General features: G+C 43.2%; 2 protein-coding genes across 2 annotated transcripts; both read left to right on the top strand.

Moving 5' to 3' along the window:
• Window positions 1-4,280: 4,280 nt before the first annotated feature.
• LOC121467857 (serpin B4-like) lies at window positions 4,281-5,486 on the top strand. The gene is made up of 2 exons (XM_041710359.1): window positions 4,281-5,177; window positions 5,236-5,486. The coding sequence occupies exons 1-2, from the start codon at window positions 4,331-4,333 to the stop codon at window positions 5,364-5,366; spliced, it is 978 nt and encodes a 325-aa protein (XP_041566293.1). The 5' UTR covers window positions 4,281-4,330; the 3' UTR covers window positions 5,367-5,486.
• Window positions 5,487-11,833: 6,347 nt separating this feature from the next.
• On the top strand, window positions 11,834-13,257 carry LOC108147628 (ovalbumin-related protein X-like). The gene is given in 3 exon segments (XM_017274283.2): window positions 11,834-11,932; window positions 11,993-13,048; window positions 13,113-13,257. Coding segments are annotated over 3 exon segments (1,194 nt in total). The 5' UTR covers window positions 11,834-11,916; the 3' UTR covers window positions 13,235-13,257.
• Window positions 13,258-13,543: the final 286 nt, after the last annotated feature.

The following is a 13,543-nucleotide window of genomic DNA, read 5'->3' as shown; positions in this document are numbered from 1 at the left end:
GGGTGTAGCAAAGAATAGTTATTGTAGCTTATTAACACCTTGTTTAATTATTTCAATCGGTATTCAGATCTTTTTGGATTAGTTGGCTAAACACGTTTCGGCAATACTATGCCGTTTTTTTTTTGGAGAGCACTAAGGGCTTTTGACTTTCTCGCCAAAGCCGTAATTCAGGCGCCTGCAGCCTCGTCCTTGGGTAATGTGTGAAAAGTAAATATTATGCTTGGCAGCTTTGTTTGGCTTAATTCTTTTTCCGAGTAGGAATTTCACTCACCCAACCAGCCCCCAACCATCCGCACCAGCATCCATCTATCTTCATCTGTCTGTCAAGAGAGCAATCGAAAGCCAATCATGGTCATTTAGCACGGCAAAATTGCTTGGCTGTATGCTATATGCTACATTCTATATGCTATATGCAGACACCAATTTATATATTTTTTATCAATTGAATTTACCGGCAAAGTGCAGTAAGGACGAAATGTTTATTGGGCAACAATTTCCATTTTGTAAATTTGCAATAAATTCGTTCGACACTACGCAGTTTATTTTATCAGCATAGACAACTCAATTATCCCCAACAGGAGCAGCGTTGGTGTATGGATAGTAAGGGAAAACGGGGTAACATAGCCTGGAAATTCGTTAAAGTATCTGAAAATAGTTGAATTTATAGTCATTATGAAGCGTTCAGAAACAGGATATTGAACGTCCGGCTACCTTCAAAATCTCTAGTGATTAAGATACACGGTAATGCGCAACATTGCTATTCTTCTCTCACTAAATAACGGAAACAAATATGAATTTGTAGAACCAACAAAATAAACTTTAAATTGGAAAAATCACTACAAATATGAAAAGATATTTCGACTGGGCAAATACATGAAAAGTAAATCTTCTGCCAATATTAACTAACTCACAAATGACTTGCCGTTCATTTTTTCCATCCTAAATAAACAGTACAGTAGATATGCAGTGAAGGCTCCTTCTCCCATTTCCCATTTCCCTTTTGCCCATTCCCCATTTTCGTTTTCGTCCTGCGCCAGGAAGAGCAGCAAGTGCCCACCTAAGTATGCTACACACTTGCTAGCGATTTAAGGCAGCCAAAGAAATGGCGCCCAACTGACACGCACACACCTAAATATGTATAGTACAGCATCCCCACAACGCGCGTTGTTATAAACAAATTCACACATTTCGAAATTCGAAGTTCGAAGTTCGAAAAAAAAAACCCTGGCAGTCGAAGCAGCTTCGTGCGGGCAATTTACCGCTCTTTTCGCCCTGTCGAAGAGAACATGCGCTCTTCGACGCTCTTTTTGGGGCCATCTCCAGTCGGTTAATCACATTCACCATTAGCCAACAAAAGTAAAATTCGCCGCAATTAAATGTTGCCTACTTGTGGACACATGGATGTGGCCATGTCACGTGTCCCTCCGCCAGCTCAACGAACGCGCCAACTTAATTGCAACAAATAAATCATAGGAAACATTCGGCGGGGATGGGTGTTTTGGGTTGTTTTTGTGTTGTTTTTGTGTTGTTTTTGGGTAGTTTTTGTGTAGTTTTTGTGTTGTTTTTGTGTTGTTTTTGGGCTGCTTTTGGGGTGGTTGGGCGTGGGCAAAGTGCTAAAGAATTGTGCGACTACAGTCTCGCACATAAATGTCAAGTGCGTGCGCTGGCCATGTTAACACACGCACTCTAAGTAGCTTTCCACGCACCACACACCGCCCCAGACAATGCATTTCCAGGACCCTTTGGTCCCGCCGGTCACGATGATGAATGCCAATAAGCTGGCCATAAATATAACGGTGCGACTATGCCCCTCGTTCGCATTGTTGTCGTTGTCGTTGTCATTGTCATTGTCATTGTCGTTGTCGTTGTCATTGTCATTGTCGTTGTCGTTTTCGTTGTTGTTGTCGTTGTCGTTGTCCTTCCTTGCCGTCGCATGGGCAGTGGAAATTATGCAGGAAAGAAAAATCACACGCTTGAAAAGTTTGAATGACTTGATTCGCCCGAATTTGCACAAAGTGGCCGGAAAGCGCCGCGGGAATACCCCCAAGCCCAAATAAATATGCGACAGGCCCCACAGATAATCGCAAGTTAGCGTCATTTCAAAAACAGCATTTGAAATCAATTGAAATTTGGGTTTTTTTGACGGATATTTATACATTTATGCATTAGCGTAGACAGTGGGGAATTTTGTATACTAAATAATCCTACTCGCGTTAAAAATAATGAAAACAAGAAAGAAGCAAGCTTCGGCAAGCCGAAGTTTATATACCCTTGCAACTATTGCAAAAATTAAATATTCTTGAAAATATTCCAATTATGATTTACTTGCGTATATGTTTAAAAACATTAAAGCTTTGATGATTTGCAGTTAGTTCCTAAGGCAGCTATATGATATCGTTTTCCGATTTTAATAAAATTATTCTCTGCAAGGGTATAAAAAGAAGATTCGAACTTACAGTTTTAAAAGTGACATGCTTATCAGTGCAAAAACAATTTTTATTGTGTTAATATTAGCTTATCTGTATACATAGTTTCCGTTTCCAACGCGTGGAATTTGTGATAACGCGGTTAAAAATATAACAACAATTTTTGTTTTCATTTAAGAAATTTTCGAAAGTATGTGATTCATTTAATCAAGACGCAAGATCGACTGGAGCTATATGGTAAGAAAGTGTGTTGTCATCTAATTGGCAAATATTTTTTTCTCCATGAAGTTTAGTTATTTTATCCATTACTTTGATCAAGTTTATGAAGGATTTAAAGGGTCGGTTTTTTTGATTTTCTTTGTTAAATAGTGTTACACAAATATCTCGAATAATATGTAAGATTAATCGAATTCGAAACAGATTACGACCGCCTCTGCCATTCAATTAGCGCAACTTTTCCCGATCTCTCACTAATTGCTGTGCGTTTTTTCCCAAATGTTCGCGTCCTCCTTTTTTTAGTCCTCTTCTGCGCTGTTTTCCTTTTGATGTTTGAATTTTTTGGCCAACATCCACGGAGCGGTTGTCGGAACCCCTTGAAAGGTGGGCTTGTGGGCGAGGGAGCCCAACGTGTCACCACTTTGTGTTACGGCTTACCCAGGCACGATCCTTGCGGCTGCTCAGCTGCTGCTTCCAATCAGACCTGCGACACTTCGCCTGTCTTGATTGAGCCGCACACGTAATTCCCGTAAAGTGTAAAGTGTAAAGTGTAAAGCGTAGGGCGTAAAGCGGCGAGTGTTCTTGGCCTTAAAGCCGCCCGAGCCGCGCTGTCTGGGAGCGAACAAGGCCTGAATCAGAAGCGCACAGCCACCGCAAAACCGGCATAATCAATAGGAGCAACAACGGCAATAAAAGTGAGCGGCCAACTTGTTCTGAATGACGACAATCAACTCAATTTTTGGTCTGGTCGGAGAAGCCACATTCGACAATTCAAACCAATCCCCAAGCCAAGTCGGTCGTCTTCTGTTTTTGGGGGGCTGTCTGTGTCTGCCTGTGGCTGTCTGTCTGTTCGGCAGTCTGTCTGTTCGGCAGTCTGTGTGTACTGAGATGGGTTCCTTAAGCCGTTCCCGGAATCCCCACTTCACCCACTTACCCGGATCTGCCGACAACGCGCATCGTATTTCACGTGCCAACAGTTTTGCATATTTCATATTTAGAATTGAAGGCGGATGTCTGCAACAGAGGCAGCATCGCGACCCACACCTTGTCCTTGAAGCGCCCAACCACCGAACACCACCCACGATTGTACACACCCAACAGCCAAGGAAAACATATGCAGGCAACAAATTACGAGGCTCCTTGCGGGCTGACTTTCTCCTGACTTTGAACAGTTGGCAATGCGCAAGTTTCCCGCTCTTCAACCTCTTCGATCTGTCAGCCATTGTGCGTATCCGTATCCGTATCCGTATCCGGCTGTCTGTCCATCTGTCCATCCGTCTATCAGAGCCCGTGTGCATGGGTGTGAGTGTGTCTGTGTTCTTAGCACATTCCGGCTATTTGCATAAACAGTAGCAACAACGGACGAAAGTATCTCAGCCTGGGCGAACACGAAATCTGCAGCACAGATGCGCTGAAAACTTTGCCAAGTCTCTGAGTGTGAAGAGATGAGGATTGTCAATAAATTCCTACACACAGTGCACTGTGTAAAGGGAAGTGCATGGGAAATGGACCATTGAAGGCAGGGGTTTAATGCTCTAAGAGCTGTGTATGTGTGCAGCCTGGCTCTGTTCTGCTTCTGTTTCTGCTTCTGATAATAAGTTTTGAGACGTTCAGTTTCGTAGCGCAACTATAGCGAGCTGGTCGGCGAAGCGGAAGATTAAAATAGATTAGATTAGTAGATTAGTGCCATGCTGGCACTGATCTACAGGGCATCGGAGGGTGAAACACTCAGCGAAGTGCAGCGGGTCGGCGAGTTCAACCAGCACCCTGTTTTCGTGGCTCTGGACTTCGAGCGACTGATCAAGTTCAAGGAGCATCTGCAGAGTGCTAGGCTACTTACTCGCCCCAGAGTATTCTACAACCGGAAACTGGGTCCAGTTAATTTCCGCTACAATGAGTTCTCCAAATTCTATTTTGACATCGACACAAAGCCTGTAGACATGGATAGCGGCAGGGATATGTCAAGCTGGTTACCCTTCTGGATAAAGAGATCCGACATTAGTTCCCAGATGCAGACGATACTCGTGAATTCCGTGGATTTTAAGGGTGTCTGGAAGCACAGTTTCGACAAGATCAACACGCGGAAATCCGAATTCCACCTCGGCAGCGGTGAAACTATCAATGTTGCAATGATGCACAACCACGAAGTCTATGGTCTGGCTGATCTGCCCGAACTGGACGCCACCGCCTTGGAACTGCCCTTCAAGAATAGCGCCACCAGCATGCTGATCCTGCTGCCCAATCAGCTCGACGGACTGGCTAACCTCGAGCAGCAGTTGGCCCAGCCGGAGTTCGATCTCAACCGGATCGCCAACCGCCTGCACCGCCAGTCGGTCACGGTGGGCCTGCCCTGGTTCAGGCTCGACTTCTTTTGTGACTTGAGCGATCCTCTGAAGAAGCTGGGCCTCAGCCAGGTGTTCACGACCAGCTCGAAGGTGACCAAATTGCTCGAACAGACGGTGCGCGTGGACAAGATCCTGCATAGGGCCTACATTAATGTGCCGGAGTTGGGAACAGTATACTCGAACTTTTCGGGTAAGATTTCAGCTACTTTTCGGGTCTAAAAACTACTACAAAGCTATCAATTCTATAGGTCCAGTTTATGACCAGTCAATGCCTGCCAATTCCAAGGAGTTCGTCGCTAATCGGCCATTCGTCTTTGCCATCCGCACTCCCAACTCAGTGCTGTTGATGGGTCATGTCAAGATCCCTTGGATACTGTAAAGAAAAGAAGATATACTTGTGACGATCGCAATTTCGCGCTTAAATTAATAACTTTTGATTTTGACGTTTTTAAACATGTGTTACATATCAAAAGTTGACGAATCTCAGGGGCTATAAAGCACAAAATAAAAATAAAATCGTTTTTTATTTATTAAAATAAATAATTTTGTAACTTTTTTATTTAGAATAATTATGTTAAAGCAGCGTAAAAAGCATTTGAAAATATATTTTTAAATATTAATATCACTTATCTACTAGCATAAAAGTTATAGCCGTGCAAAGATTAGATCTTTTTAAAGCGATACCTTTCGATTGCTGTATTGCTCGTTATGATTGAATTTTTGATTCTGCGGCTATATGTAGTAGTCTCCTATGCAAACGCTCCTTGTGCGCATCATCACTACATGTACTGCCGGCAATGGTGATCTAGAAGCCATTTAAAGGATAATTGAAATGTTTTTAATGACGGGATTTACTTGAACTGATTAAGTTTGTAAGTTTGTTTTCCACACAAGCGAACCCAGCAGCTGGATATGAGCTCTGTACACACTGATAAAAAAATGGAATGGTGATAATAAATAACTGTCTATAAAATTCAAAAGTTTTAAATATTTAAATAAAATATTAAAGCACAAAATTAAATACAATGAATATTAAATTACAAGCTTGTATATTGAAATATTTGAATTAACGTGAAAAACATTAGATTAAAACAAAAATAGTTCCAATTTGACTTAAAAACAATTTACTAAATGAAATATGATTTAGATTTTAATAACGTTTTAAGATATTAAAATCAGATCAAAAAATAGTCAAGTCAAACAACAAATTTTAGTGTTTTCATATATGTAGCTAAAAAAAACTACAAACCGCAATGGATGAAAAAGAGTACAAAATATTTGGACAACGTTTTTTGTTTAACCAGTGCAGGATTATATCTCCTCATCTTCGATTCATGCGCAACCCTTCTCGAGTTCGGGGCCTGGAAATTCCAAACATCGAAAGTAACTTGCCCCAAGGATGAGGCAGGCAAGGGCTAAAGGATTTGGATAAGTTGAAAATATGGTTATGGCCTCTGTAAAGGGGACTTGCAAATTTGAGTTATTCGAACGCAATTAATGGCCGGGCATTTTGCAGTCTGATGCCCGATCCCAAATTGGAATCCAAAGATTGTATCTGGTTGGGTGGAGGAGGGCCGTGGGGCGTGGCGGAGGCCGTTGAGGCCAGGTGCAAATACTGAAATAGTAAAATGAAACATAAATTTCAAATGAAAGCATAGATGGGAACGAAATCCGTAAGCGTTATTTGTCCGCCCCTTTTTTTTCGCATTTGACTCCAGCCTGTCGGTTGAACTCTTCCTTTTTTTTTTTGTCCGTACCCAGAGCAAATCACAGCCTCTTTCGGCTTCGTTTGCCTTAATAAAAAGCCTGGAAACGCCGGGAGTGTCTTTAAGATACACAAAGGCAAAAAACGAAACTTGAGCAGTAGCTCAGTAGAGCGTAGCGGGGGCCATGCGAATTAAATATTTGCTTAGAATATATCAACTCATATTTTTTACACGTCATTGTGCATGCGAGATTATCAACGTCATAAATCATACATGCTCGCACAGTCTTTTCATAAATATTTACAAAGGCTCGAGGGGTGTGTGTGTGTGTGTGTGGGTGTTTACTTCTGGGGGGTTGGGGGATTGCAGGGTGCGTCTCTGCGAATGCAAAAATTCTCCCAAGATGTATCTGCGAGTATCTGGTATCTGGCATCTGGTATCGGTACCCCTGCTAAACAACTGAGCCTGGGCAGGTAGTCGGATTCCGGCTACGTTGCAACCGGAGAAATTGTTTTCACTAAGTCACTCATCATCGTGGATGCCGAAAGGTAACTCAAGCTGTGCTCCAGCTGCAGTCCCTGAAAGTGAGTAAGTAGTTCTGCCAAAGGGCGTGCAAGAGTTGTTTTGTTCTGCTCCTGCTCTTGCTCCAGCTCCTGCTCCTGTCAGTCGGAGCTTATAGCTGATGAGGCGTGTTATATGCATTTTATTTGCCCCCCTCGAAGAGATCCCACTGCTCTGGTATTCCATTTCGAGTTGCCCCTTAGTGTATTACAAAAAATCCCCTGACATGGCGGTGTGTGTGCGTTAGGGTGGTCCCATATTGTATGAAATGTACGAATGTAAGGTCCCCTCTGCTTTGATGCATTTAAGGCATTCCAAAAGAAATTCTTTGAAAAATAAAAAAAATACTTTTAAGGGTCTGCGCATCACTCATACGTACTGTTGCTTTTGAACAAAAATTTGTTTTCATCCAAATGGCATTTGCGTTATCAAATTCTAAATTCATTTCCACAAAAAAAAAAAAAAAAAAAAAATAGTTTTAATTGCTGTACATATTTGGTAATGGTAAAGGGATTTGTTTGTACAAAATTCGGACTGGCTTACGTGTCGAATGAGTAATTTTAATGGAAACATCAAGACCTAAAACTTCAAATAAAATTCTTTGGCTTTCGAATACGATTTGTGTGAACCAAAAGGATATTTTTTTTTTTTTTTTTTTGGACCACCCTAGTCTGCGTATATCTTCGGTGCTCCTTTTCTTGCTGCGGTTGCGGCGGAACGATACGCTGGAAATTGCATTTTGAGGTTTCTGGGTTTCTTCGGTCTGACGTGGTGTGATGTGGTGTGATGTGGTGTGGTGCGGTGTGGCGCAGTGGTCGATGAGGCATTGCACACACTGTGAATCACTCATTTGTTATTCCTGCCACACAGCGCTAATGAGCTGAAGGCGGCATCCTTTTGTAGCTTCCCGCCAACTTGCCAACTTGCCATCTAGCCATTTTGCCACCTGGCCACCTGGCCACCTGGCCAACTGGCTCCCTCATCAATTAGCACGTCAGCCAGCGGAGGAGCTAGTGTTCGGCAGTCAAATCGCTGAAAAGTTAATGATTGTCGAGAGTGGGTCTTCTGCCTGACTGGCGACAGGGGGCAGGTTTTGTGCCATTTATGCCACGCTGGAAGTAAGTCACATACAGCTGGTGCCCTTTTGAAGCACATCCATAGCCTTACCGGTGCCTGGCAACCCTAAGTAGTTGCGACCCACCAGCTGCGGACAGCAATTGTCCTCTAGCCATTGGCACACACACACACACACATCCACTTTAAATTGAGAGCCTATCCCATTTGATTTGCTTGCTTTTTCCCTTTGTAATCGATAAATGATTTTGTTTATACGTATACGTATACGCAACGTGGTATTCTAGTCCTAGTATGCTAAATATCCTGGGTTAGGTTGCCAGGGATACCCGTACGAGCGTCGAAGCGTCAAAGCGTCGAAGCGTCGATGCCACATGACATACCTAAAAGGATTTGGACTTAAGCAGCTTACCATGTAAACAGCGCGCACACAAATACAGGCGAGCATCCGCACAAACATACTCACACGCACGTCCTTAGAATTATGATGCATACTTTTATGTAGATTATGAACACACACATGCAGGCACTGGAAGAAAGGACAAGACAAGCCGTTAGATCAATATTTTTGGACCCCGGACCTGCAAATAGTAATTTTTCAATGCGACCAAGAGTCTGCAAGTTCCAGCTTTTGTTCATTTTATCAATTGATAAACTAGCATGGATTTTCATATACGTTTACACATGTTATTCTTCATTTGTTGTCATCCCACTTCAGGTTAATAGGTGATCAACGTCTTTGAGGGGTAATTAAATTTCAATTTTTAATATTTTGAGATACAAAATTTCAAACATTTGGATGCAATTTTGTCTCAGTGTAGTGCCAAGGTACCAAGGTACACCGAATTTGGCTGCAGCTGACGCTCGAAACTGATGATCCCGGCTTCCTGATAGCCCCTGGCCCTGATTTGCATACGGAGTCTCAAGTCACGACATCTTTTGTCTGCCGGCCTTTCCGGAAATGGGCGCGCTTGCGCCTTCCCTTGGAAAAGGGGAGAGGTACTGGGCCAGAGTCGCCAGAGCGGAAAAATTGTGCCAACTGCAAACGAGTCCATCTGTCCATCTGTCCATCTGTCCTCCGCATCCTCCGCATCATCCGCATTCTCCATTATGGCGCTACTCCATCTGCCCGACTTCCTGCGTCTGGCTGCCTGCATGCAAATGAGCCCCATATATTTGCCGCTTCTTGCCGCTTTTCCACTTGTTTTTTAGTTAGCTTGTTCGCCTTTATAGTTCTGCTTTCTGTTTTTTAGCACGTGTCGTCTCTTGTCCCGCCTTGGATTGAGCTTGTTATGTAAAACTTTAGACTTTTCGTAGTCGAATTTGCCCAAGTGGGGTCTGAGTCCTGTGCCTTTGCCTTTGCCTGTGCCTGTGCCAGCTGCCTTTTCAGTTGGTAACTCAACTGCTTTGCATCAAAATATCAATGCATATACTGGGGCCATGGGCATAAATTATGGCCCGGGATTTGCCATCGAGAGCACGTCATGGTGGAGCATAGCTGGCCATCGAAAATCCTTGTTTTACGGCCTGCGATATGGAACGGAACGAAATGGAGATTGAATGGCTGACTTCGAGAAAGAGGGAATACAAAACGACCAAGTCGAAGTGGTCGAATGCTCAAATGATGGCTTCCCCCAACTTGGCTGTAATGAAACTGGAATGAAGCACATTAGACACAGTTTTATTTATTATTATTTGTTTACTACGGCGAACACTAGGTGTTGAGACGAAAAAGAATATGGTGCCTTAAGTTTTGAATGAAAAGAGCATAGGTTTTTGTTTAATACCAGAAGTTTTTCTTCAAATATAGTCAAAGTATAACAATATTAATACCAGAAAAAACAAAACGTTGCAGTAAAGATTTGTATCTACACAGGCATTTTTTGCAGCGTGTCGGATTAGGATTATTTTTACCTCGTAAGATACAGTTTATGGGTAGGAAATGGTGGAGGAAAATATATATACTTTCTGACAATTAGTAGAAATGAAGACGATGTTTTTGAATCTTGCAGTTAAATTAAAAAAATGGACCATTAAATTATATTGTATTTATAAATTTCTTTTTGGATAAAGAGTTGTTTATCTAAATGACATTGTTCTTTTGTTCTTTGTCGCTTACTATGTGTAAAAATGAACCTAATGATTAACTATCCTCAAATAGCAGTATATGCAATGGATTACTGATTTTTAAAACTAGTGCTTGAGGTCTTAGTTAAGTTTAAAAGTAAACATTTAAGAGTCCCAAAAACTTTGACTGCCAATGCGTAATCAGCTTGGCGAAATCAAATTAATTTCACTTAACCATTATCCTGTGGAAAAGCCCTGCATTAACGACGTGTCATGAGATTAATTGGGATTAAGGAGGGCTGCACACCAATGGCATACCTGGTATGCTGGCCGCACACACAGGGGCCATTTGAGTGTACATGTGTGCGGCCCATTCATTTGTCATCACGCTAATCGGGCCGCCATAAGTTCGCCGGAATGTTGCAGCTCCAGCTGCACTGTGAAAATGCGAGAATGACACCGCCAGTGCGTTCAGCTTAGAGTCGCGAGCTTAACGCATAATTTACGAGATTTTTTTGGCTGCTGCATACCATGCATGTCTTTAATTAAAAATTGATTAATAACCATGGACAAGTCCATGGCATATTTGCTATCAAACCAGACCAACGCATGCACACATAGTCAAATAGTCTAACAGTCAACCAGGGAGAAGGCGGAAGAGGGCTGATAATTACAAATTACGTATACGCCACATTGCCTCCATCTATACGTGTAGTTTTTTTATTTACGCTTAAACTGAGCTCTCCAGCATCGCGGATATAAAAAAGCAAATTGCCCCAATTTGGCGAAATTGTGAAAAATCAAATGCTGTGCAAGTGGTTGTTTACGCTGGATTCGCATTTGCAACTGATGACTTGTTTGCTTGGCTTTGCTGCCATAAGCGATGCGAGTGTGTGCTCAAGTGCATCCTGTTCCCTGGCTTGCCAATTGTCTGCCCCTCTGTCCCTCTGCCCATCTGCCCCTTAGCTCCTCGGTTCCGTTCCGGCTCTTGGCAGCTGACTAATAGCTTGATAAACTGCATGCCACGCTTCATAATGAGCGACACCCCCATCCTTTCACGCCCTCGCTCATTTGTCTACTTCACACGGCATTGAACGATCATGAGCTCAGCGCGTTTTTGAAATACATCCAGGATTTGAGGGGGAGAGTCAATTGTGTCTTAAAATAGGCGTATTTGCAGAGGAAGACAAATTGGAAATGCGTCTGAAATTCACAGCCAGCTGATTCTCGAAGACGCAACCAAAAATAATCAATTGACTCACGTCTTAGTGTTCTAATTTATATTTTGGCACACATCAGAGAGTATTATAATTTCAGTCAGAAGTTTGCAACGCAGGAAGGAAACATACACAGCTGTGTAGCTGTGCAACCTGGCTCTGTTCTGCTTCTGTTTCTGGTGATAAGTTTTTGAGACGTTCAGTTTCGTAGCGCAACTATAGCGAGCTGGTCGGCGAAGCGGAAGATTAAAATATTATTAATTAATTTATTCACTATTGAGCAATAAGCCAGAGATAAGAACAAATGGCGAGCAAAGTCGGTGGGTAGATGGGAAACCACCGTCGTCAAGAATAGTCGGTACTTATACGGTTTCTTCCAGCGATTCTTCTCTTGGCACTGGGACATCTTGTGGTTGCCCAAAGCCTTGCGAAGCCAGTGCCCGGAGAATGTCTGGCGCCCACCTACATGACCCGCTTCAGGGCCAAGCTCTTCCAGGAAATGATAAAGTTGGAAAATCGCCACGGCAACGTTGCCTTCTCACCCTTCGCCGTGCACGCCATGCTGGCACTGATCTACAGGGCATCGGAGGGTGAAACATTTAGGGAAGTGCAGCGGGTCGGCGAGTTCAACCAGCACCCTGTTTTCGTTGCCCTGGACTTCGAGCGACTGATCAAGTTCAAGGAGCATCTCCAGAGTGCCAATCTAACTTGTGACTCCAGAGTATTCTACAACCGGACGCTGGGTGCAGTCAATTCCCGCTACGACGAGTTCTCCAAATTCTATTTTAACATCGGCACGGAACCTGTGGACATGGACAGCGGCGAGATCATGGCCAACAGTATTAACGGCTTAACGAGTTCCGGTTACTAGTACTGGAACTACGGCCTATCCGACCACATTATCTCCCAGCTGCAGACAATACTGATAAGCGCCGTTCGTTTTAGGGGATTCTGGGAGCACACGTTTTACCATGGAAATACTCGTCCAACCGAATTCCACTTCACCAACGGTCGTATTTCTAATGTAAGAATGATGTACAACCACGAAGTCTATGGTCTGGCCGATCTGCCCGATCTGGATGCCACCGCCTTGGAACTGCCATATAATGACAGCGCCACCAGCATGCTGATCCTGCTGCCCAATCAGCCGAAGGGATTGGCCAACCTCGAGCAGCAGTTGGCCCAGCCGGAGTTCGATCTCAACCGGATCGCCAACCGCCTGCACCGTCAGTCGGTCACGGTGGTCCTGCCCAGGTTCTGGGTCCTTATCGATTTAGACATGACCGCGCCATTGAAGATGCTGGGTCTCCGGCAGGTGTTCACGACCAGCTCGAAGGTGACCAAATTGCTCGAACAGACGGTGCGCGTGGACAAGATCCTGCATAGGGCCTACATTTCAGTGTTTGAGAACGGAACTTCATTACAGTACCCGTCGGGTAAGATTTCAGACACTTTTCGGGTCTAAAAACTATTACAAAGCTATCAATTCTATATATCCAGATGATGCCAAGTCACTGCCTGACAATTCCAAGGAGTTCGTTGCTAATCGGCCATTCGTCTTTGCCATCCGCACTCCCAACTCAGTGTTGTTAATGGGTCATGTGAAGACGCCTTGGCCATAAAAATATGGATCCAAAATCGTGCAAAATGATGACCTAAAATTACACATTTTGATTATCAAATTCTTTAAAATGTACTTGTTCGGTTAGCAACAACCAAAAATTCCAGTTTATGGTTTTATTTTCTGGGATTTTTAGGTATGAATTTTCTACGAAAATTGACATAAGAAAGCTAATCACGAATTTCTTATCGAGGGACTCGAGCAACAAGTCCATCGGGGGCTATCGCCAGAATTTGTGCTTATTTAAATATTATATAAGCAAATATATGCTTATGTAAAATTTAAAACACCTGCAGGAATTTTGTAACGA

This window comes from Drosophila elegans, unplaced genomic scaffold (assembly GCF_018152505.1).
Source record: "Drosophila elegans isolate 14027-0461.03 unplaced genomic scaffold, ASM1815250v1 contig_149, whole genome shotgun sequence".
Classification (NCBI taxonomy): domain Eukaryota; kingdom Metazoa; phylum Arthropoda; class Insecta; order Diptera; family Drosophilidae; genus Drosophila; species Drosophila elegans.
Note: the sequence above shows the minus strand (reverse complement) of the source record. Positions and strands in the feature narration are given on the sequence as shown.

What these genes read in the sequence shown, in the direction of transcription:
- LOC121467857 (XM_041710359.1), top strand. Translation starts at nt 4,331, where the DNA reads ATGCTGGCACTGATCTACAGGGCATCGGAGGGTGAAACACTCAGCGAA. An exon ending in AGTATACTCGAACTTTTCGG is followed by an intron (nt 5,178 to 5,235) that starts GTAAGATTTCAG and finishes TCAATTCTATAG; the next exon opens with GTCCAGTTTATGACCAGTCA.